Genomic DNA, 27,342 nt, shown 5'->3' with positions numbered 1-27,342 from the left:
TCCAAGCTGACATTTTATTTTTTCTGAAGTCTATGTATGGAGAGCATGTTCTAAATACTACAGACATTCAACAAATGTCAATGGTAAATCCTTCCCAGCAACCAACCGACAAAATGGAATAGCAATCATCACAGAACTCTTATTTGTGATCTAGGTTGATTTTTTGATCACATCATAAGCTACTTGTTCTCTCAAACTTCTTTCGTCGTACTTTTATTCAAATGTGGACCCACTCAATTTTAGGACGAACATAGTAAAATAAGTACTGAAAAATCCTTTCTTTCTACCAATAGGTAAGTATATTTTATGTTATATTTATCATATTTTTAACTTTTTCAGTCACATGTGGGAAGCTTTGGCAGATGCTTATATGGCCAGAGGAGCTAATGGATCTGCGTTGAAATCGTACCAGAAAGTGTTGGGAATTGAAACCAGGAGCTTTTTATCCAGCATTACAAATTGCTACCATTAAACAGGTATGCATTTTGTGGTAACTTTTCATTTGTTGTCTGTGCATGTTAAAATTAATCCATATATATTATTATATATATATATATATATATATATATATAAACTACTACGCTTAAATTTTAATACATTGTCAATACTGTTTTATATATATATGGAGCACTACTAAGTGTTCACGGCGCATCAGCAGGCAGACACAGTCAAATCAACTCTAGTGATTTAGTCTTGTTGTTCGACTATGATGCCAAATCATATGTGAGGGTTAAAATAATTGTAGAGAAAAGATAAATTAACTTGATATTGAAATAAATTCAAATTATTAAATTATAATAATTACGAAAAGAAATCCATATTTTATAAACAGTATTGACAATGTATTAAAATTTAAGCGTAGTAGTTTGGGTCTGAGACTAAAAATACCGGGAGCCATTTCTGTGTACCTTCGCTCTCTGTTTTTCCTTGGTGTTCATACCAGTAACATATATGATTATAATAGAATGGTTTAGTTGTTAAATCAAAACCTGAATCAACATAACTTGAAATGCATAGTAGTAAACTTTCTTGTGAAACTAGTTATGCAATGTAATTAAAAAAAACAAAAATGACTGATGAACCCAGTAACCATGTGTTTGGTATTCAGTCCAACAAATAAATTTATTGCAAAGTGAAATGGCTGTTGATATTCCCAAAGTGTACGTCAAGTGGTGAGTATAATACGTAAATGATTTGAATCTTATTGACATTTGATACCTTCAAACATTACATATCAGGAGCGAATATAGATTGGTGTTGTTTAAATTTAATGAAATATGACACTGACAACGTGATTCTGTAACCAATGCCACATACAATATAACCTATTATATTCAAATTACTAATTACAGTTATAGATTACAACCAAGTTACACCTTGACTTAACACTGGACTTACACAAGACAATCAGCAAGGAGCAACACCGACTCTACACAAAGGACTGCATAAATGTTAAGACTAAAACTGATCTTACTCAAGTGATGTCACCAATGTGGGATGGTAATAACCGATTTTACTCAATAACCATAAATGTACGGGCCATTTATGATCAGATGTATCAATGGCAGTCTTCAATAATGCATTTTTAAACAAACAAAAATTGTTTTGGTATAAAAAGCATTACTATGACATCATAGATATATTAATTATCAACTCTAAAAATAGTAAGGATTCAAAATTAGAGTTCTACAAGAATCAAGAAACACAGCTTTAAGTAATCACATTGATGAACACGTTGTCGGTTGAGCAGATGACAGAGCTGGCGGATGAGAGTTTGTTGGAGTTTAGAGAACTTGTGATGGCCCAGCCTGCCTCCCCCCTGGCACTGAAGGGGTTGTGTGAGACTTGTTTATTACCTGGCTCGAGAAACACCTCACCACCCGGCTCATGGGCTTGGCACGTGACCGTCTACAGGAGGGCCTCATTGCCATCGCCAGGTACCATGCTCTTCATAATGGTTTTAGAATGTTAAATATTTTAATTTGAAACTACCCTCTTGATAATTGATTAATATTTTAAAAGGGTTATTGTATCGCTATACAGAACAAGATGGTCCCAAGCCATCTTGAATAAACCATTAAGTTTAGGGAGATACCAAGAGGTCAAGACTATACAGAGTATATTTCTGCCATGGACGTTTCCTTTCCTGGAAGTTTCTAGAGTTAGTTGGTTTAGAAGTACAAAAAAGAGATTCATCTCATGCTCTTTTATATCAATATAATGTGGTAGATTTGTTGTTTTTTCTATAACATTCTTCATGATCATGGTCTTTTTGAAGAAAATAGAGGTCTAAACATACAGTAGTAGAGGGCTAGCCAGTGAAACGGGAAGATTTAAATAAGTAACTAATTCTTTAAGAAAAATTTATTTTATTATTTAATGGTTATAAATATAAAGAAAAAAAGGTAGCCATTTACTGTACAATAAGTGAAAAAATTATTTTTTGAATATAACACTTGTCATAAGTCCTCCATTGTAATCTATGCACTGCTGCAGCCGGGCCTGGAAGTTTCTCATGACATTTTGCAACATATTGACTGGTATTCCTTCGATTTCGTCCCGAATTCGTTTTTTTTAGGGCAGGGATAGTTCTAGGTGGATCTTTCTGAAAAAAAGTCACAGGCTGTCAAATCAGGAGAGCGAGGGGGCCAAGGGATATCCCTGTTTCGGGAAATGACGCCACCTGGAAACAAAGCATTCACAGCATTCATAGCAACTCTTGCAGTGTGGCTTGTTGCCCCATCTTGTTGGAACATTGTGTGTTCATTTACTGGAAAACGGGAAAGTTGTGGTGTAAGAAAGTTCTGGATCATTGCAACGTAACGCACAGAGCTAACAGTCACAGCACTTCCATTGCTATCCTCAAAGAAAAATGGGCCTATGATTCCTCTTGCTGACATTGCGCACCAAACCGTCACTTTTTCAGCATGAACAGGCGTTTCATGAAGTGCGCCAGGGTTTTCCTCAGACCAGTATCTGAAGTTTTGTTTATTAACAAAACCAGAAAGGTAGAAATGCGCCTCATCGCTCATCCACAAGTTGTTTACTTGGTCGACATTTTCTTCAAGTCTTCTGGCCATTTCCTCACAAAACTGTAATCGTTTCTGATGGTCAGTTGGTTTGAGAGATTGCACAATCTGTATTTTGTATGGGTGAAAATTTAAATCTTGATGAAGAATCCTTCTCACCGAAGTGTTACTTATTCCAAGGCGTAGAGCATGTTGTTTGGCAGATCGGCGTGGACTTCTGAGCATTGCCTGTTGAACAGTAGCGATATTTTGAGGGGTTCGAACGGTTTTTGCACTCCCACCTCGTTTTTTAAACGTTGATCCAGTTTGTTCAAGGTTGTTTATCCACGAACGAATTGCGCTATCCAAAGGAACAGGCCTGTTGCGCGGTATGTTGAAATGGCGTCGAAAAGCACGTTGTGTTTTCACCAAACTTTCACCATTCGTATAATACGCTTTAACCGCGTAGCCGCGATGTTCACCCGTCCAACGATCCATCTCAACTAAATGGCGGAACACGCAGGTAAAAATGAGCCGGCCACTATTACCCCACCACTCACATTCCAACTGTCAAGGCCATCTCCAATCTTCCCTTTTCACTGGCTAAACCTGTATATGTCTTGCTTGAGAGTGAGATATGTTTGTTCTTATTTTGGAGTATGTAACTTATAATTAAATGTAATTGCTTTTATAAATTTAGACTTTTCAATAATGATTTTTTCAGGTTTTTACATGATAATAACATATGAGCTGAGGGTATGTGCCATTCTTTCAGATAATGCTGAGTGCTCGAGTCTCAGGCTTGTTAGAGACATTGATGTTTTCAGACACTTACTGGTTGGGTATCAGTTTACATGTGGATCGGTGGTGTGAGATTGGTGTATGGGATTCCAACACACAGTACTGAGTGCTTGAGCCTCAGGGTTGTTTGGGACATTAATGTTTTTAGAAATGATCTGGTTGGATATTAGTTACATATGGGAGTATCGCTGATGTGAGACTGGTATATAGGACCCCCACTCACACTGCTGAGTTTAAAAATAGTTATCACACTGGAATCAAGAATATTTTGTTACCAGGTTTTGAGGCTTGACAAGAAAAAGTGTTGAAAATAAACAAAGCATTTAAGATTTAAAAGGTTACATACCTAACCTAAATTTCAATTGAAATCTAGGACGAATATTATTGTTGGACTGAATACTTGTTGGACGCTTTGTTATATTTTTCATCTTTCTTATTGTTATAATTTGACCATGTCTACAAACCCCAGTATTCTATAATGTAATAAAGATTCATGCTTCATTTCAATTGATTGATGTTTTAGTGCAGTGCAGGGATGGCCAGACCTAGCTTGGAAGCTTGCAGGAGACTGTCTGACATTAGCTAGGTCCCTACCACTGGCGTGGCACTTTTTTACAGTGCCTGAGGTCAAAGTATTTCTATATTGCGTGTATGTTTTAGTGCGGTGCAGCTACGGCCAGATCTAGCCTGCCTGTGGAAGCTTGCAGGAGAATGTCTGACATTAGCTGGATCCCTACCTCGGTCGTGGCACTATCTCACAGTGCCTGAGGTCCTGAGGTCAAAGTCAGCTAGTGAGGCCACTCAGCAAGGTCTCCAGCTGCTACAGCTAGGCGCACGGTCAGTCATAGCCATGATCCACGTAACATCACTTTGTGTATTTTACACAAATTAGATACAAGATTTGTTTATTTCCTTTTATTGGGCATGTTTTGGTTTTAACTCTGTGCAAATTTAAAATTTGGTATGCATAGTTTTAGCCGTCTTCATCTACCACACGGCGTGGCACAACAATTAGTTCACCTCCTCACGAAAGGATTGTCACAAGATCGTCATTCTGTCTGGGCACTTGAGAATAGATTTATAAAACTCTAACCGTAGTCACGTGTCAGCGAATTTAACAGTCACTTGGGCGAGGGGGACGAGGCCACATACTCCGTAAAAGTACAAATTTATTTAATTATTAAAAGAGGGGGGTGTGAGGAAGCACAATGTTCACAACCCAAGGGGGTGACACCACACATGAAACAAACTCTATAGACACTCAGATAAAGTGAACAGGAAGACGCTATGCCAAACTAATTCAGATACATGAGTATGTTTTATTGCTCCAACCGATCAGAAACAAGAGACAGTCATCTGATCATACAGCAATCTGTATGCAGCCAGCTAATGTACCTCATTGAAATTATGTATAAAACTACAGAAGTAAACCAATATTAATCTTATAGTAAGTTATATTTTTATGTTATAAGAGAGTAATGTAATAATTATTATGCACCTTATATATTTTTGAACATATTCCAATGAAATTTTGTGGACTAATTTATTATAAAGTATACTTTCTTTTTAGGAAAAGAGCCTAAGTCTCTACACTTAGTCCTGAAAAGGTTTTTGCACCTCCTTTATTTAAAGTGTACTTATAGAAACATTTTTTTGTATGTTTTGAAGCTAAAACTATTTTTGGCATTCTTTATCTATCCATAATTTTTTTAATAAACAAATTTAGTAAGCAAAATTATGTCATATTGTTCATGAGTTAGAAAATTTCATGTATTATTAAGACAAGGTCTTGAGAAATAAAATTGATGTGCTTATTTATATGAATGAAATGTTTTTTTCCTGCTAGTTGCTTGTGCCGGTGTCTCAAGCTGATGTCAGGAGAGGGACAAGCTGCTGTATGGCACGACCTTGCCCTCAACTACAGACAACAGGTGGAACTATCTGACACTAGGGACGGCATATGTCAACGTGCATTGGCTGCTGCCAAGGAGAGTGTCACTCTGGATCCAGGCAGTTGGCAACACTGGAACCAGCTCGGAATTGTTGCTGCTTTACCAGGTCAATTGGTAGTGTGTGTGATCTCAATAGAGTTCTGCTTACTCAAATTTTGCTAATCCAAAATTGTAGTTAACGACTTTAAAACATGATATTTTAATTATATTTATATCAATTTAAAGGACAAAAAGAGACAATTTATATCACACTGTAAATAATAATCAAATTTTGAACGAAATATAATATTGTGAATGGTACAGTAAAAGAAGATAATTCAAAATTCAATCATCCGTTATTTGTAAATACGTATCATTATATGAAGAACAACATCAAAGTCAAAATATTTTTATTTATATTATGCATATAAGTACAAAAAATAGTGTCTACAACTGCAACTAAATTTGTTTGATAGTTAAAGTTATGTAAGTTTCATAACATTGTCATTGTATACAATTCTTGAAATGAATAAAATGCATTTTTAATGAAATAATACTTTTTGAACTTCAGTTTATACTTCTTGACGTCTTCAACACTTAAGACAATTTTGAATATCTGTTACTGAACCTTATTTGAAGACTGGGACAGCCTTTGACATTTTTAATTTATCAGGACATGTACCTGTAACAAGAGATGAATTTACTAGATGCAATAGTGGTTTAATTATGGAATGTTTTTACAAATTTTATCAATTTCACTGGAATTTCACCATAGCCATTATGATGGTATATTTGTTTGTGAGTCAAAAATTTGTTTCAATTGGGTTAAAAGTGGATCACTCATAGACAAATTTTTAGATTTAAAGACAAAAATCCCTTTACAATTACTTATACTATTTTATGTTTTTTTGTTTATAATTTGTCATCTTGTCTTGTTAATATTTGTTTTATCTTAAATTTTGGTGTAAAAAATAATTTTTTTACTGCTTGTTAGTTTTGAATTATATTATTTCATTTTTATTCTTGACTTCGTATTTTATATTATTGGATTTTAACGACCTTTGATAATTTACTGAGGTTAATATTTCATTTTTTTCATCTTTTAAATCTTGTGTAATCCATATGTACCTTTTATTTTACTTTAAAATTTGTATAATGGCAAAACAGAGATAAAAATACTATCTGAAGATAGTATTAAAACAATCATACCTCCTATTAAGTGTATATTAAAAGAATTAATACCAGGTTTCTTTTTCCAATAGAACTTAACAAGTACCTTCCACTAGTGAATTACAACAAATTTTCCAATATTAATTTAATTTTGCAAGGCATTTCAGAATTTAGGATTCCATCATCAGGCAACTTTACAAATGAATAAATAGTTAAATTTTTGTAAACAATAAGTACCAAAAATAACATATGGTAAATGATGTGTCCATATTCAGTACAGTGGTTCACAATAGCAGATTTTTCATTTCTTCCATATTTTATATGTGAAAAGTGTTCTTTGAATCTTGTCTTGATGTTCCTTTTTGTTTGGCCAATGTACAATTTTTCACAGTCATTGCATTTAATTTAATAAATTCCTGATTTTTTTGAGTGATTTTTTGTCTTTGCGATTTCCTAATATTTGTGATAATTTGTGGTTTGTTTTGTACATGATAGATTTGTTTGTATGCTTTTAAAAGTTTTCTGTAATTGATTCGAAATATCGCTGTATGTTGTACAAATGAATTTTGGTTTATTGTCTTGAAGGGGTAGTAATGTGGTAAAATTGCTAAACTGATAACAATTGTTAAAAATTGTATAGTATTAAGTATGTAAGGTTCAGTCAAGTAGGACTTAGTTTAGCTGACCTATAATTATTTCTAAACTGATCTGATTTTGACTGGAGAGTAAAAAAGGCCTAACCTGGACTGAATCAAACAAATCTAAGCTGTAACAATGATTTAAACTTTCTGTATGATTGTTGGCAACAGTGCATAGCATACCTTTAATCAGTTTTCTCTCTGATGATCCAAAGGACTCATTAGTAAGAATGACATATCAGAATTCTTATGTTAATTTAATATTTTTTTAATTGTTCTGGCCAAGAACTCTGGTCCTGTTTGGTATTTCTAACCACTCGAGCTAGGACGAGTCTTTAGGCAGATCTTATCCAATTCTCTCTTGTTGATACAGAAGTGAGGAAGTTCAAGTTGGCACAACATGCATTCATCAAAGCTACTATGCTGGATAACACTGTGGCAGCACCATGGAGTAACCTGGGCTGTTTGTACTTAAGGCTAGATGAACTTAAACTGGCCAACGCAGCGTTCAGTGCAGCGCAGCGGACTGACTCCGAATATTGCCCTAGTTGGGTCGGCCAGGTACATGGGGTCCAACAAGGATCTATCGTAGTTCTCTTTATTATGAAATGATAATAGTGAGGGGTTGCAGTGTCATATAGTTACTTATTGACCCATTAATTTGAACATTCAATGTAGTCAATAGTCAATTAAATTAATTTGTAAAAAATAAAGATAAAATACTTTAATGTCTATTAGTTTTGTTGTGTTTAAATTGTAATGAAACTGAGGGATTGTTCATGACATTCTCATTCATATTATACTTATTATGTATGAATAGTGTGTTGACATCACGAGTTGTGATCATAACAGTTGGTTCACCAAGTGTGTGCTGGCACGAGCAGGCGCTGATAGCGGAGCGGGTACAGAACGAGGAGACAATGGATCTGTTCCGACATACCACACAGCTCGGTTACCATCCAGAGTCCAGCCTGGGCTACGGCCAGTGGGTGTGTCAGACACTGCGACAGGCCACCAATGATCCCCACTACATCTACAGCATTGAGCGTATGCATGCCGTTCCAGTTGCAATTGATGCGCTCACCTGGTCTACAGGTCAGTTTATAAGTAAGATGAAATAAATGAGTTACTTGAAAAAATTAAAAATTGTGTTTGCACAGGAAGCAGTCTAGGCATATTTTCTTCATCAGTGTTTTTGTAAATCAATAAATTATTAACCAGTATCAGCCCAGATAATAAAGTAAGGAATGATCACTCTGTATGAGGACTGAACATATTCCTGTTGATCAATAAGTCTAGTCTTCTTCGGAGGATGACATTTTAAGTGGGTGGAATACCCTCAGTGTTAAAGCCTTTTACTAGCTAAACATGAGGTACCTTCTTCTACCTGCTTGGACTGGAAGAGAACTAGCTTCTTTCTGCACAAGGTGATATAACTGAGATATAGAGCCCTCTATCCCTCCTGATGGCATTTCGACAAGAAGCGGACTCTTTCACTAACCTTATGGCTACACCAACCTCAGGTTGTGACGGGTTAAAAATTGATATACTAGCTGGTTTAAGAAGTATCAGTCCAGATAATAAAGTGAGAAATGAATATTCTGTGTGAGGACTGAACATATCCCTCCCTGTGTCAATATGGTTACACTAGACTGTTACGTGTTAAACAAATGATATACAGGGTGGAAAAAAAGTATGGAAACGCTTTCACTAATTTTGTATGGCTTCACTTATACAAATTAAATTTTGTACATCACCACTTGTATTAAGAAACCTAGTTTTTTGAGACCAGTGGGGACATTTTATCTTTTCAGGGGGACGGCCCGGGAGGAGTCGGACGAAAATCTTAAAATTGTAAGCATAGGCCGAGTTTGGTATCAAATTAAAGGTCTAGTAAAGAGAAACTCATTACCGCAAACCGCACTTAAAAAAGGTTGACCCTATCCAGAGTACGGGCCGTTTGAATTTCATAAGTAACGTTTGATTAATTATTATTTCTCTGCAATTTCACAGTCTCAAGTAAAATGTTCTGACTGAAAATGACACTTTTATGGAACACAACTATCCAAAAGAATTAAATTAAAAATTATCTATGTATTACAAAAAATAACCATACCTTTTAAATGAGGTGCTCAAACTGCTCTCCGAACACTTGTTGGCAATGAGCTAGTCTATTATAAAAACCTACTGCAGTCCACATTTTGAAGCATCTCGGGTGTAATTCTTCTTGCTTCTTCTAATAAACGATTTGTCAGCTCCTCAATGTTGCTGGTTTAGTTTTATACACATTATCTTTTAAGAAGCCCCACAAAAAGAAATTAGTGGTTTAAGATCCGGTGACCTAGCCGGCCACTCAACGGTACCCTACCCCTGCGACCAATCCAACGGTTAAGAAACACTTCATCTAACAGATTGCGCACTCGCAAATAGTAATGGGGCGGTGCTCCATCTTGCTGAACCCATACTGCATTAAAATTTGCCCCAAGAAGAGCACGCACTGCTGGCAAAATGTTATTTGTCAACATATTGAAATAAATTTCGCCTGTTAGATTTCCATCTATCACAAACGGTCCTACAATGTTATTGTTTATTATTCCAGCCCACATATTCACTTTCTGAGCCCTTTGTGTGTGGCCTTCTATCATCCAGTGTGGATTATGGTCGGCCCAGTAACGGCAATTATGCCTATTTTAACTTGTCCATTAACAAAGAATGTAGCTTCATCTGAAAACAATATCAAACTTAAAAATTTTTGAATTTCGTCACACTTTCTCATCATTATTTCGCAAAATTCAGTCCTTCGATCAAAATCATCCTCTGCAAGTTCTTGGGTTAGGGTTACTTTAAAAGGGTGATACTTGTTTTTGTGTAAAACATTCAAACACTGAGGTATGGCTCATATCAAGTCTTCTGCAGCCACTCTGGCCGAGGTGCTGGGATTTTCAACAAATGTTTGGAGTACATATCCAAAGATTTTTGTTCATTTGTTGCCGATTTAGGCCTGCCACTTCTTTCGCGATCTTTGACTGTTCTAGTTTCTTCAAATCTTTTTACTGTCTTAAACACTGTTGACTTACTAATTGGGGGTCTATCAAGAAAAGTGTCATTAAACAAATGCGCTGTTTCTTCATAGGGACGAACTAGATATCCATACCCCACGCATCATAAGCAGCGTGATTCTCTCAAACTCACTAAGTGACATTGCTTTTAAAAACTAGTAGAATAAAATGTAAACACTTAAGTAAAAAAAATGTATAACTATCGCAGTACCTTCTAGTGAAGACTTTCACTTTATCTTACGTGGACGAAATTATAACGTAGACTAAAAACCAAGCTGATATTAAAAATACAAAACTGTGGAGTTTTGCTGTGACAGTACTGTTTGTATTGCCTAAACCAGTTTATGTTTGCCTGAGATAAAAGGGCTGGAGGGACTGGGACCTTGACCTCATGTTTATTAAGGAGTTATGGTGGTATTATTGAATACTCTCAGTTTCTTGAAGACAAGACAGGAAAACCCCTATTTACTGTTATCCAACAAATGTAGAGGTAAAAAAAATAATTTTTTTGTTGGAAATTGTTTTTCAAATTTACATAACCGACATAAAACATACTACTGAAAGTAAATTTAGTTACTTCACAAGACAAAATTACTAAATTTCTTTGTCATGAAATTCATACGGCCCGTACTCTGGATAGGGTCAACCTTTTTAAGTGCAGTTTGCGGTAATGAGTTTCTTTTTACTAGACCTTTAATTTGATACCAAACTCGGCCTATGCTTACATTTAAGATTTTCGTCCGACTCCTCCCGGGCCGTCCCCTGAAAAGATAAAATGTCCCCACTGGTCTCAAAAACTAGGTTCTTAATACAAGTGGTGATGTACAAAATTTAATTTGTATAAGTGAAGCCATACAAAATTAGTGAAAGCGTTTTCCATACTTTTTTTCCACCCTGTATAAGCTAGTTTAAACTATTGATATATTAGCCAGTTTAACAAGTATCAGTCCAGATAATAAAGTGAGAAATGAATACTCTGTGTGAGGACTGAACATATCGCTCCCTGTGTCAATATGGTTACACTAGACTGTTTCGGGTTAAACAATTGATATATTAGCTAGTTTAAACTATTAATATATATGCCAGTTTAACAAGTATCAGTCCAGATAATAAAGTGAGAAATGAATACTCTGTGTGAGGACTGAACATATCCCTCACTGTGTCCATATGGTTACACTAGGGCTACCAAACATCTTCTGATTTGATTTACAAAAGTTTTTTTTACCTTTCTACAAATATTAAAATTGCTAACTTCTTCCATTTAAAAGTGACATAGGAGTTTTGATACAAAATTAATTTCAGAGAAATTGGCTACATCTTCACATGAAATATAAATTCTTATAGTACTACTAATTTTTAGAAAGAACTCTAAACTCATTTGCTGTAATAGGCCCAATATATTTGTATCTGGTATACGATCTGTTTACAACCAATGTATATAATTTATAACTGTCCACGCAGCTCTACAATTGTTAGGTTCTAGTATAACTATATCATTTGCACTCTTTTTTTGCCAAGTCAAATAGGATAGGTGTTATCATTTGTCAGTAAATACAGTAAGACAATATCTAGGAGCGTCAGAGCAAACTGTAAACAATAGATTACAAAGTTTTATTGTTACTGTATTGTTACTAAGAATCAGGTGGGACCTTAGGAAATAAGACTATACATATGATTACTTCAGGAAGGTTCATCTCTGGTGATCTTGTAGGACCTACACTGGGTACTGCAAACCTGTTGTAACTTATGCCAGATTATATTGTTACTTGGTAGACAAGTTTAGTTCACTGCTAAGGAAGATGGTTGAAGTGGGTGCCACAGACACCACAACAACAAGCTTAACAACCTTATATCTAGAAGGGTCAACCATCACCTGCCTGCTTCGATGGATAATATTACGATGTATTAATAATAGGCTTGAATCGGTCTAGCCTCTTTTTCTTCGAACATTAGATCTGAATCATCCACAAATCCTCCCATGTTTTCTGTTCCTTGGCATCTTGGCAGGAAGCATTTTTAATCCCTCTTACCATTTTAGAATTTCATCATTCATCTCACACATAGAGTTTATACCACTTGCTTTCTAAAGTATATTGAAAATTTAACTTATGTAAGAAAACTCACAAAAAATGACCGGATTACATACAATTACTAGCAGTTTATAACAAGCACCAGTTTACATTAAAATCAATTTCATATTTTAACCTAGACAATAAGTTGCTAGTGAAATGGTGTATAGATGACAGAGAGGATGACGCTTGTGGGCTGAACATGCTGGGCTGTCTGCTGGAGCGTTGTGGTCGCTACCGCAGCAGTGTAGAGGTTCTCAGTAGAGCTGTTGACCAGGCTCCGCCCACACATCGAGACAAGGTTTTGGCCAACTTTGGACGGGTGCTGCTCAAGGCTGAAAAGGTGGAGGATGCTGTGCAAGTGTACCGGGCCATCTCCAAAGCTGATATTCATTCCCAGTGTGGCCCTTGCACTCGCTTTGTACAGAGGTGAGCTGTCATTGAGTGTAGCTACAAGTTTATGTTAACAAGAACACCATCAGTTTAATTTTTAACAATTTTGTTTTAGTTTCATTTTTTTTAATTTTGTGTTTTTATTATTTTTATTTTTATTCATCTGTAATACAAATGTACAGATTAGGGTAGTTTTTACTCTTTTAATGCACCTATTTCTTTGCAATAAAGTATTGTAATAGGAATTTGGCATCAACAGTTGTCTGTAGAAGAAACGTCACAATGACAATCTATCATCTATTGTACATTTTGTTTATTATATTTATCTTGAATGCATTTTGTTGTTATTAATTGTCCTGAACTATTAGATTGTATACTAAATACCTCTGTTTTTATATAACATCAATTGAGTAAAATGCTTTATACTTTAACGAAGTAGTAATGGAATTTTTAAATATAACAAGACTAACTGACCATGCTATAATCAGGTAATTTATTAATCAATTTAATTTCCAGGTTTAAATGACTGGATTTTTCTAATCCAATATTTGGCATATCTAATTTATCTCTGTTTCTGGTATCATAGTTATAAATACCATATCAGGAATTATAATTTTCAAACTTTTCTTTACATTTTTTATACATATATATATATATATATATATATATATATATTATATATATATATATATATATATATATATATACACAGTAGATACCTGGCATGGTCATAATTTGTAGTTCTTTCAATAGGAGATAGCAACACATTCTATCAGGAGAACCTTTTATAATTTTTAAAGCTGTTTTGCCATACAAATGCTTTTTTGCATTACTACAATTAGGATATCAGTGTTGATGTAAAATTTTAATTTTCAAAGTAAATATGTAACTTTTGCCAATGTTTTACAGATTGTATGAACATGTATGTTCCAGCTTAGCTTATTATCTAAGTATATACCTAAAAGTTTTACAGGGCTAAAATGTAAATTATTATAAATTTTAATATACAAAGAAAACATATTATGTGCTCTGTTTTTCTTTATTTACAACTAGATAATTAGACCTAAACCACTCATTAGCTACAACCATTGGCCTCTCCTAATCCAATAGTAAGTTATCTATATTTTTATTGCTACTCAAAAGAGTAGTGTCATCAGCATATAATGCATGAGAACATGGCATATTATGTGCAAATCATTCACTGTTATTACAAACAAGAATGGCCCTAGCAGGAAACCATATGGAACCCCTATTTCGACATTACTAAAATCCGATTTATCATCATAAAGATATGATGACAACAGCTTCGATTCATTAACTTTTCCACCGTAATCTTGTAATATTTTTAGGAGTGATTTATATGGAATACAATCAAATGCTTTTGATTAATAAGGCTGAGCAAGTAATTTTGTCTTCAAAGCTATCTAAAACATTTGACACTACCAACTCTACAGCTTTAATCACATTACGACCTGGTATAAAACCAGACTGCTTTTTTACACATATATCCATTGTTTAGCATATAAAAATATACGGTAGCTGATTATTATTGCAATGCTCAAATATTTTGTAAAAATTGGCAGCAGCGATATTGGACGATAACTAGCAGGGTTCAATTTGTCTCCCTTCTTATAAATAGGAATTATTTTAACCACTTTCAGAACAGTAGGAAAAGTACCTGTCAAAAGCATTTTATTGTATAAGTATAAATAGCAAAAATAAGAATTCTAACATCAATAATATAACATCCTTAACAATTTTGTTAATAAACCTATACAAATCTTCATGTGAGTTATTTGGTATTGTTAACTAATTGTATACCAATATTAGGCTCAACATAATTCTTTTATTTTATACTATAACCATGACTCTCAGAATAATTTAGAGATTACATTCAAAGGCTTAAAAAATATATCAACTAAATATACAGTGTATTGTGTGGTTTTATAAATAAACACACATGTACGCACGAACAAATGCATGCATACGCACACACATACAAACACATACATAATTAAATTTATATATAAAAACATATCATATTCATAAAAAGTTTGAGGCTCAATTCCAGCCATTTTTGCTGAATTCATGATGTAGAGAGTGAAGTAAGTAAAAAAAATGTAATGCGTTGAAGTGTGAAATAAAATAAAATAATTTTATAAGGTCTTAATGTTCAAGAACTTTTTAAAAATGCATCCAGCTTTGAGAAGGCAAATAGTTTTTTGTTTGAGTAATATGATTGATTAGAAATAATGTTGAGTACATCCTTTACTCATCAAATCACTGTTTTAAGTTTTGATGACGCATCAATACTATGACTGAAATCATCAAAATACTTCTCCAGACCTATGATTGAATTAGCCACAAGTGCATGATTTCAGATAAGCAGTATCAGGAGGCTTTTGAAGCATATGAAGCTGCCCTGAATTGGTGGGCACAGGACGATGCAGTAAAGTCCCATCTCCATGTAGCAATGGCTGCCGTCGCTTACAAACTGGCCGGTGCCGACCTTGCTAAGACTTTACTTCTTAAAGGGTGAGGTTTAATATTCATAATGTTAAAACAGCTTACTTTTATGTAAGAGCAGAAAAATATGGAAAGATGCCTCATGCAAATTAAATGTTGTTACCACAATTAATTGGTTTCTTTCCCTATTATGCTAGCATTTTCTTGACCACTGCATTACAAAATAGTGACAGAGTGTGTATAAATGTGTGTTTAATGGGTTAAACCCAACAAATTTTAGTCTGGTTCTATTACATTTTTGTGGAATTCTCCCCTTAAACATTTTTTTATTTCTTAAACTGTTCTCCACTCTGAATTTTTAGTCTTGCCACTGATTTCCTCTCTTGTATTTTGAATTCATTACTTCTTGGAATTGAAGATATAGTTAACACATTTTCAGCATTTATTTCATCCTGTATAGTTGGACTTAGGAGTTAATGTTGTGTTCAAGTTATAAAGGGGCTATCCCTTAGTTAAATAACATTAAAATAGGAACTTTCAGAACACCCTCCTCCCCATGTGACAGTAACACTACCCCCTCAAAAATTACGTAAAAATGCTGCTAACAACACCCCCTCCATATTATTCTAAAAGTTTTAATATGACAATTTCATACTCCAAAATAAAACGTGATTTATTAATATAATATAAAACTAGTAATCCACAACTGTACATCACTTTAGTCTGTTTACTGTTTCTTTTTGGGATGTGCATTTTTGTAATTTTAAACATTTTTACCCAGTTAATTTATAATTTAATGATAATTTCTGGCATAGTTAAAAATACAGGATAAAGCGCTACTTCAATAAGTTGACTATTCTTAGATACATTTTTGCCAATATTATTGTGAAACCTGTTACCTGTTTTATTTATTGTTTTATTTTCATTTTTTTGTACATTATCATAGAGAAAAATCAAGGGTCTTAACAATTTATTGTTACAAGTTGTTAGTCCATTCATAATATTCACTCAGGTGGTACAAAGGATGTTCTAGCAGCTAGTTCTTAATATGTCGTCTAAACTGTAGCTTATTGTTCTTCTTCAGCTCCTTTAGTGGTGGGGGAGGGCATTCTACAGCTTTGCTCCAGCATAGGTCTGTTTCTTCTCTGTGGCAACTAGTCTATGCACAGGTAGTTGTTAGTTGGATGCGTGTCTGGTGTTGTAATTGTAGTTTTGTGCGCTTGTTCTTGCTTCATCACATAACTTAAGATGAAGGAAGGTGAGTCTGGCTTCGTCCTGTCAGGTAGCTTTTGAACCAGTTAGGTCGTATTGTACTAAAAAGAATACTACTAAATTTGTTGTAGGACTCTTCTGTGTCGGTTTAGCTAAAAACTGTTGACTAGTCTTCATGGTGAAGGAGTTTTTTTTTAACTTGATCATGTTTCTGTTGCTCATGTTTCTGCGCTTAACACCAGGATATGGAGGTAGACTGATGTCCAGATTAATGGTACAGAGCTGCCCTATGTGGTCTGAGATTACGGTGTTTATAATCTCTACAAGGAGTTTTCCCAGTAGAAGGTTGGTACAACCACAATTTATGGATGATCTTAATGTTAGTGTTATTCTGGTATATGAGCGGTCTAGTCTCTGAATGTTGTGACAAGTCAGAATTTTTTTTATTAGGATCTGGTAATTATTTTTGGCTTGTTTATCAATATTGATGTCACGCATGATTATCACTGATTTGTTAGCTGGTACGCTCTCAAGTGGTTGAAATATTATACCTAGGCCAGCTTCATAGTTTCCCTTAGTTATCATCGCTACCTCACAAACCAGTTGCAAGCAGTATTCATAAGTGTCAATCATTTCAATTTGACATTTGGATTCCATTATGTATATGGCAACTCCTTATTTCTGGTGATATTTTCTGCAGTATTAGAAATAGAATTAGAAATAAAATATCTTTATTGTTATCAGAATACAAGTATTATCGACAATGTCAAAGTCACAGTCACAAGCCAGGTCACAACATTAGCCAAAGAAAACTCGCAAACATTACGCATCTATTTCAAGCGTATAAATTGGTCACAGAATTAAAATCATACAAATGTATAAATTTATATCACAACACAAAATAGTCGATTTTTAAATCGAGCATTGAAATCATACAAAGTTTCAATCTGTATTAACCCTTTCCACTCGGATTTTTTTCACTAGTCTGTCCCCTCAGCTCGTATTTATTTTAGCATATTTTCAGTAAAAACCCATTTTTAGCAAACTGGAAGTCAATAAAAGTATATACATTATTATATTGTATAATAATTTTATTTTATTTCTAATTTATGTTATAGAGATATAAAATTTGATACTTACACTAATAAGTTTTATATTTTAGTATGGTATGGTATCGTTCAAAACACTCTGCAGGATGAAGACCAGGATTTTTTTTGAACAGGTTTTACAATAGTAAAGTGTTTCCTTTCTTCCTCCTGGCACCTTTCTATTGCTACAAACAGCACAGTCTTTAGTTTTTTTTTGTTGAATGAGCTGCAAGAAAGTGAGGTTGTTTGTTTAGCCTTCTTCTTTTTTTACTGATGAAGGACGACCCCGCTTCAAACTCATAGGGTTACGGACATGGCCTACAAGTTCAGTGATAAGGATTTCTCTGAAATTCCTGTGTTGAATTGTTTTTTATCCATGGGTTTTGTTTATTCGTGTTGAACAAGAGAAAGCTATTTACTATTGCCACTTCCAACATCCAGAAAAATAGCTTTCTCCACTACTTCAGAGATTTACGGGGAAATTTGTAGGAAGCAATATAGTGGTCTGCTTGGTCCACGCCACCCATATATTTGTTATACTGACAGATAACTGTTGGCTTTTGCATGTTTATTTGATTATCCTTGCCTTAATTAAGTAATTCAGCAATAACTTCTGAATCAGAAAGAAAAGATGTACTTGGTAACGACATATCGAGTTCACTAATGCGAACGCGTCTGAAAATTGGTTAGGAAACGTGACTACAATGACAAAGTAAAATAAATCAGCAGCCGACCACCAATTGTAGTTCAGCTGTAATTTATTAGTTCCTGAGAATACCGTTGCGATCGCAGCACCAATCGGAAACATCGTAGGCCGGCAAAAAATAAAGTAAAGCTGACGTCACTGCAATGTCGGATGGCGTCCGACATACGAGCGGAACGGCAAAATAGCAATGTCGGACGACGTCCGACATACGAGTGGAAAGGGTTAAAACACAGATTGAACAATTTAATGAGATTTCACAGTCTTTATCTATGCGGAGTAATTTTTTTTTTTAATTAGCCTATCTAAAACACTAAACAACAATCTGAAAATAAGGTTTCAAAATGTAATGTTTTCAAGCATAAAAACTCATTATAGCATAGAAAGAATTATCAAGTAACCAACAAAAAATCTTTTTTTAAATAATTTGTAATCATACTTATTGATAAGATGTTTTAAATTATTATAAATATTTAAACCTAACACAGTATAACTATTTAAGGATTTTTAAAATCTACAATACTTAATTTTTGTATTACTATTATGCCTTATATTGTAAGAGTGAAAATTTTATGATTTTGAAATAAAGATACAATCAGATATACACATAAAGATTGATCATAGTTGGTATTTTTTTAATTTTTAAATGCGAGGTCTACAATGGTCTAAATATCCTGATTTTGAAATTACAATTACTGCTTTTTTTTATTAGCAAACATCATGTATTCTGAAGGATTTTCCCAGAAAATTAGACCATATCTAAAGACAGATTAAAAATATGCAAAATAGGTTGTTTTGACTTAGCTGGGTGTCACACATGATGTTAAATGGTTCCGCAAAAAAATTACCCTAGATAATCTGTGGGCTATATAATCCACACAACTATACAAATTTAACTGCTCATCAATGAAGATGCCTAAAAATGTTATGCAACTAACAAAATCATCATCGTTAATTAAATGTTCTTTTAATTAAATGCTCTTATTTTAAATAATGTCTTTTGAGTTTTATTACAATTTAAAAGTAAACCATTAGATTGAAACCAGTTTGATTCATCAAGTATGGTGCTTTGTGTGAATATATTAATATCTTATATGCTTTCACTTGTGCAAATAAGAGTTGTATCATCAGCATATAATACAGTTGAAGCTGAAGTAGAACATGGTAAGTTATTCACACTTACTAGAAAATCCTAAAACAGAGCCCTGTGAAACACGATATTTGACAGTTACTTCGTCAGATAATAAACCATCAATGTATACTTTTGCCTTCAGGTCAACTGGTATGATTTAAAACAATGTAAGAGGTTGTCCATTAACACCATAATATGATAATTTCAGCAAACTGTAATCATGATTTACACAATCAAATGTCTTACTAAGGACACAAAAACTAACTTGATCAAAGGTTTGTTTTCAAATGATTGAAGAGAATCTCTCGGATAAGAGTGTCAGTGGAATGACTAGTACGTTTTCCCTTTCTAAAACCAAATTATGATGAATTAAAGACATGATTTTGATCAAAATATCAATAAATTTGATTGAATACTAAAATTTCAACAATTTTGGACATGCTGGAACTATTGAGGTGAAAAATAGCTTTCTATTTTATCTTTTGGCCCCTTCTTGTAAACTGGACAAATCCAAGAAATTTCCAGTTCATCAGGAAAGATACCTTCCATTAAGCACTGTTTAATACAATGACAGAACAAATTGAGAATACTTAAGCAATGAACTTAGAGGATTATTAAACATATAATACGAGATATCAGAACTTATTATCTTTTTATTGGCTTTAAATATTTTAGGAGTAATTAATTCACAGTCAAAAACAACGGATTTGGGATCTGTGTTTTATTTTCTATGGTGCAAGGCTTCTGAAGAAGCATATGAATATGGGGATGTTTAGGAGTTAATTTTTGGTCCCCGTTCATGCTCTAAAAAATGGTTTCCTTCTGTGGTAATGGGGATAAGACTGTTGAACATCTGCTTGTGGATTTTTTGACTGTAAGGAGGAGATGATGACAAGTATTTTTTGTTCTTAAATCTTCATTAATTTATTAAAATTACTTTACATGTATATATGTATTCAGTGCATATGCCTTTAAAAATGTGTTATGACTTTGGTTTAAATGTGTAGGCATTATGTTTAATATGACATTTTTTCTATATTCTGACTCAACAAATTGCCTAGTAAGGTTTGGTTGGTGATGTTATGTATGTTTTTCCAGTACCGTATTACAAAATGAAAGCTACATCTTCAAAAATGTACAATAATTTGTTGTTTGCCTCAGAAACCAGCTGAAACCGACGTCTGTGTATGGATTGTTTGCTGCCTGTTCACTGGGCATGTTGAACAGTGACCTAGAGCTCTCCAAGATGGTGCTCCGTGATTTACTCAAGTACCAAAATGAGGCTGAATACATACCACACATTGCTCTCTTCCAGGCATATACAAAGTTTCTTCAGGTGATTTGAAACTCTTTATAATATGTTTTTATTTTGTTATTCTGTTACTTAATTATGTGCCAGTTCCAATTTTGTAATATTTTGTCCTTGTTACGTTTACATTCTTATTTGAATTTAAATTAACTTTAATTCGTGCTATATATTCTCCGATCTTTATATTTTTTTCCTAAACAAGTAATGGGTTGTGTGTAAAAAGATACTTTTATTTTATTTTCATAATTCTTAAAATTGATTTTAGGTCTATATATATATATATATATATATATATATATATATATATATATATATATATCCTATTCTCTTTATCATCCTAACTCTAATTTACCTCTCTATGGATGACTGATAATATGTGCAAGATGTAAGAAGAAAACAAAACAGAAAAAGCGAGGGGGAGAGTGTTGGTTGCTGTCACCTAATCGCTACACTAGATGTCTGCTAAGATTGTGTCAAAGAATAATGACACATTTTTACCATCTTGCCATTTTTATTGGTGAACTACACCATATTATAAGTGACTTAGGTTATTTATTTATTTGATATATTGCCATATATTTATAAATAAATACCTGACCTTACTTTTACCTGTGCTTCACCTGCTCTATCACACCACTCATCTTCTTTATTCATGTTCTGTGCAGTGTGATTTTCAAGGGTCAGTGTGGAGCATGAGTAAGACAGTACATGTCCATCCATCTCTGCCTGCGTTATGGCTGCACCAGGCATTACTGATACTGAACAAGCACAGTGTTGGTGAATCAGCAGGGGTGGTGGGTGTTGGCAAGGTGGGAGTAGCCGCTCACTCGGCTCGCACTGCCATGACTCTTGGGCGCACCAAGATGGATGTCTCCAAGGTGAGTATTCTTGTATCATCAGATTCTTTCCTTTATCTGAGAAAACTAATGCACACTTGATTCCACATTCACTATGCAGGAAAGGTGTAATGTGAGATAGTCATACCTTGATTTATAGTTATGATTAGTCATAAACACCTAATATTACATTTACTGGTTCATCAACCGTCCTCACAATGCATGTGACATGATTCAAGTAGATTTTACTACTTGTAGTACTTAACAGTACACATGGGAGGTTAGTCCTGTTACCTCTTTTTCTAGAAATCGAGTACTGCCTTTAGGTATTAAGTTGTAAAAAATAAAGAAATTTGGCACTATGCACTATACAGGGTGTCCAAAAAGTCCCGGGTTGGTTAAATATTTTTCAAAATATTTAAAATAGAGCTACAAAACCTTACACAAAGTTACTGGACATAACAATCTATTTTATCACATATTCAGTGATCCGCTACTTCCTCAGGGGGGCGGCCCGCTATGAGTCAGAAGAAAATCTTAAATGTAAGCATAGGTTGATATGCATATCAAATAAAAGGTCTTTATTAGTAGAGTACAGAGCCCCAAACCCGACCTCAAACGATAACTGAGTCAAAAATGACAGCCGTTCAAAGATGGCTAGAGTTTGCAACTTAGATCATGTAAAAAAAATACACTGATGAGCTTTTTGATTTTAAATTTACTAACCCAAAACTGTTTACAACTGAATCAGTCATTTGAGTAACACCCCATGTCCATTTTTACCAATAATGAGTTAGGCATGCCAAAATGATGTTGAAGGCAAGGCGAATCCAGTACTAAGTAAACATCTTTGAACGGCTGTCATTTTTGACTTGGTTATCCGTTATCAACCTATGCCAACCATATCAACCTATGCTTACATTTAAGATTTTCTTCTGACGCCTAGCGGGCCGCCCCTCTGAGGAAGTAGCGGATCACTGAATATGTGGTAAAATAGATCGTTATGTCTAGTAACTTTGTGTAAGATTTTGTAGCTCTATTTTAAATATTTTGAAAAATATTTAACCGACCCGGGACTTTTTGGACACCCTGTATATAGCAGATAACATGTAGGGATTAAAACAAGCTAAGAAGCAAGCACTAGATGTTCCACATAAAGTTTTGCATTGAGATGATTCCAAGTACTTAGGGAGTAGCATAATGTCCATAATGTCATCATTTTTTCTTTAATTGCATAAACAATATCTTTGGAACAATAGTTTTAAAAATCTCTCATAAAACAAAATAACATACAATATTTGTCTTTTCAAAAATCAAGTAATAAAGTGTAAAGAAAGCAGCACATATAAAAATCCATAGTATAATAATAATTATGAAATGTAATAAATGTACAAAGATATTATAAGCAAAAAAGTCAATTTAACAATTTCAAATGTACAACATCATAAAAACAAACAGAAGAATTCAAAATTGTGGGATACAGAACAGTTGAAAATTAGACAGTTGTAAATATTTCCATAAATTTTATATTTAAACAGCTGAGTATAACCATGTAATAGAGTTAAAAAGATCCAGTAAATAAGGCACAATCTGAAATGTCTCAACAAAAATCATTGTTTCTTAAGAAAATTTAAGAGGAGAATCAAAAGTTGTCAGTCATTCAATGAACAGGCAGAACAAGTACTTAACAGCAACAATTGGGTACCTACTTAACAGATTCCATATCCAAATGGTTTCAAATGAGAAAAAAGGGTTTGCTTTTTATAATAAGCAATGCCGAATATGACTGTAAGAGCAGTAATTATTAATATTATTGCAATTTTTCATACAGGTACTGGCTGTTGTGAGCCTCAGTCAGCTGATGAGTGGTGATGCCAACCGTGCTCTTTCAGCAAGTCAGCACGCCGTCCACTTGTACCCTGCTGTGGGTGAGTCCTGGGCAGTCCTGGCCACATCCTGCCATGCTGCCAGTGTTACCGATGTCACACCTGCTCACCTGCGCTCGTTTATTTCCCACGCACGCCAGAACATCGAGCTTGAACGTCCACTTGCTAAGTGGATGAGTAACTTTGAGCGTAAGATTTCGTTACTCGCTGCATAAACATTGTCAAAATCAAGTAAATCTTTCAACAGTTTAGGATTTCTTAAAATTAAAATAATTTAATTTTGCAGAAAACTGAGAAAAAAACTCATTCAATAGTGATGAATGTATAAAGTGTTGTTCTTTTGAAGAAAGTTAAAAAAAGTTTGTTTTAAATTTTTTATCTTTTAATTGCATGTTTACTCTTCTTTACATTAAAATTAAGACTAAAGTAATTTTTGTCTGAATTAAATTGATAATTGATAAAAGAGATTTCTGATCATTTCTGTGATTTATTTTTTATTACTTAACTTGGTTACATTAATAGTTTTATTGTAAGTTTTCTGATATTAATAATTTAGCGTTAAAATTGTTGTTGTAGTTTATAAAGTGGAATATCATTATAATTGACAATTTCAGCAGAATTCAATATTTTAATAATAGACATTACTAAATTATGTTTAAAACATTTGCCTAGTGTACAATTGAACTAACTATTGTTTGTGATAAGTAAATATTTGTATAGCTGAAGAGCTGGTCTCTTTGTGCCAAAAATGTTACAGAAACATTAGTATATCACACTTTAGTTTACTACAAAATATGACATATTTTAATTTTCCATATAGTATTTATCATAATATAACTAATATTGTATATTTTGCACAAAATGTTATTCTAAGATTTAATTTGTTGTTAACTCTACTTGTATAGTTTCAACCTTTTAAATTAACGGCTTTAAAAACTAAGTTTTCCATGTTTTATAAGTTGCTAATTTTTTATAAATGAATATAAATTTGTGATTATAGTTAGTTATTTGTCTAATACATTACATAAAATACAAATGAACCTATGCTGATTGCAAAATTTATATGTACTATATTTTTGTATCAGCATATAAAAGAAACTCTGGGCTAAAAGTAAACAAATAAAAAATTATGAAATTAATATTGAGATGACACACTCATCTTGACAAATTCTATTGTATTCATTTGTTTCATAGTATTGTTTCATAATATAATCATGGTGATGTTAAGGATTCCTTACATTTTTATTGCATGTGTCAAAAATGAGTTTAAGTTATTGTAAAACTTGTGTTTTGAGTTCTATCTATTGATCATAGAGAATATACTTTAAATAAGTTATTTTTATTAGTATAAACTTTAAAAATAATAGTCTTTTAGCTCTCGTTACTACTACTATGAACATTTTTTAAATGTATCTAATTCATTACAACAATGAAATGTCATCAGTTTTATTAAGCAGGTTTAAGATGCCAAACAATCTATAGACACTTCTTTACAAAGTTTATGGCTTTAACCAATCTAATGATTTTATAATTAATAAAATGGAATTCAAACATTATTTCAACATACACAGTTTTATTGAAATGCAGCATGTTGTTTATTAAAACACAAGTAGTGTGTGTCCTAAACAAATAAACTGAATAAGTTAAATCAACCAAAATCTTTTATTTATAATACAGTAAAGTACAGTATATATTTAAACATGCAATCATAGAGAGAAAAGTGAACTGATTTCTCTTGTACAAATATTTACAAAATATGATGATGTCTGTAATTATTGGTTTTTTAATCGAGTAACCTAATTAACAAGTATATGTTTATTACTTTCTATTGTTTTTTGTCCAGGTATGTACTTATAATAACTTTAAATATTTTTATTTATTGTATCATTACATAAAATAAATAATATTTTAGATAAATTGAGAGACAATGCCTTTAGATATTACACAGTACAACCTTGTTTATCCAGATTAATTACGACCAGAACCAATGTGGATGAACTAAATCTGGGTAAACCTAGAATACTGTAAAAACAATAGATTGCAGATAATAAGGAATTTATTTGATACAGTAAAATATTTATTATGCAGGCAATTTATTATTTCACTCAGAAATTTTGTTTAAGGGGGAGTCCATCAAATAATTAAAATGATTGATTTATAGACCTATATATTTAAAAAATTTAACTTATAATTAACCTTAGTTTTTATGTATCTTTTATTCCCCCCTCCCCTTGAAAGGGGGTTTATGAGCTTTTTAGCTGTTTGTATGGGTTTACATATGACATCATTTCTAAAGTTTTATGAGAGGTTGAGAGGTGATTTTTTTATAATTTTATTCAGAAAAGCCTGCTCTATAATGTGTAATATAGGTTTTAAGTTTTAGAAACAAACTATGTGACAGCAATTTTTATAACTCAAAACTTTTGTAGAACATTGGTTTTAAACCCTTTGAGTGCCGAAGCATCGCTATTTGCGATCCTGCATTATATGCAAGAAATGCCAGAATCGCTATTTGCGACTTTTACAGTAACGCTTATATTTTATATAGTTTTTATCTAAATTGGCTCAATGACTATACATATGCATTCCAAAGGCTTCAATGTAACTTTTGTTGAATTCTGGTTAGATTCTGACTTTTACGGCGGTTGTAAAGTCAGCACGTCATTTGAGTTTAGAATCGACCGCTACGCGGACAAGCCGCCACATGTTTTGTGTGAGCTGGTGTTTATTTCACAAATGATTGTAAATATTGAAAGTTTTTAAGTATAAATGGGTTTGTAGTGTTAGTATCTTCAAATTATTTCGTTTGTGTATGTTATTCAAGTCTGTGTGTAAGTAGAACAATTACTTGATCGTGAGTTACGGTGATCGTAAGCAGCTAGTACTTTACTAAATACATTTGTATAGTTTTTATGAGTTTTGTGTTTGTTCAGTGATATTTATAAACAATGAGTCGTAAAAACATTGCTGACAATGAAGACCTAGTATTGCAGACATTAGATTTAAGTATTAGCAGTGTAGACAATACACAGAGTGCTAGGTTAGGTTAGAAAGTTTCTAGTTTTGTAGTGGTTCATATTTTCATATTTATTTTCCAAACTTTATTTACGAGTATAAGATAGAATAACTAAAAGTAAAAATATAAAATATTTCAATAACACTAAGTTGTGTTAAAATAAAAAAACAAAATGTTTTTGCTCATAAAGTTTTTGTTAATGTTTTTTTTATTGGTATAAAAACGTTAAATAAGTGATCAATGTATTATATTTATAAAGAAAATATATATCTAAAAAAAAAACAAAAACCCAGAACATTATAACAATAAATAATTTTGTTATGAATTTTAACCAGACCCTTGCAGAATCAGGCATTTTCGCTTGGCATTTTATGCATACCATATAGCAAAACACTGTGCCACTCAAAGGGTTAATAGTTATCAATACTTTAATACTATCATTTTTACAATTTAATACTACACAAAAATCATCAATTTATCTCTTATACAACTCTAGAAATTTAGGTAAACGTAAAAAAGTGAACTTTCGGAAATGCCAATAAACTAAAATAACAAACTTTATTAGGTAAAAGAACTTTACAGGAAGTTTATTAGGGATAACTTACTTTTAAAATCTTCCAGGTCC

The 27,342-nt window shown here is 33.1% G+C and overlaps 1 protein-coding gene across 1 annotated transcript in view; it reads left to right on the top strand.

The window, feature by feature from the left end:
- LOC124355803 (tetratricopeptide repeat protein 37-like) overlaps window positions 1–24,704 on the top strand; it is a 43,271-nt gene extending 18,567 nt beyond the window's left edge. The window contains 11 exon segments of the mRNA XM_046806957.1: window positions 1,867–1,937; window positions 4,470–4,646; window positions 5,656–5,867; window positions 7,922–8,109; window positions 8,433–8,643; window positions 12,847–13,082; window positions 13,084–13,105; window positions 15,451–15,604; window positions 20,832–21,006; window positions 21,645–21,857; window positions 23,647–24,704. Of these exon segments, the coding sequence (XP_046662913.1) occupies window positions 1,867–1,937; window positions 4,470–4,646; window positions 5,656–5,867; window positions 7,922–8,109; window positions 8,433–8,643; window positions 12,847–13,082; window positions 13,084–13,105; window positions 15,451–15,604; window positions 20,832–21,006; window positions 21,645–21,857; window positions 23,647–23,916 (1,929 nt within the window). The 3' untranslated portion in view covers window positions 23,917–24,704.
- Window positions 24,705–27,342: the final 2,638 nt, after the last annotated feature.

The sequence above is a fragment of the Homalodisca vitripennis genome, chromosome 2 (genome assembly GCF_021130785.1).
Source record: "Homalodisca vitripennis isolate AUS2020 chromosome 2, UT_GWSS_2.1, whole genome shotgun sequence".
Taxonomy (NCBI): domain Eukaryota; kingdom Metazoa; phylum Arthropoda; class Insecta; order Hemiptera; family Cicadellidae; genus Homalodisca; species Homalodisca vitripennis.
This window is presented reverse-complemented; position numbering and strand designations above follow the sequence as displayed.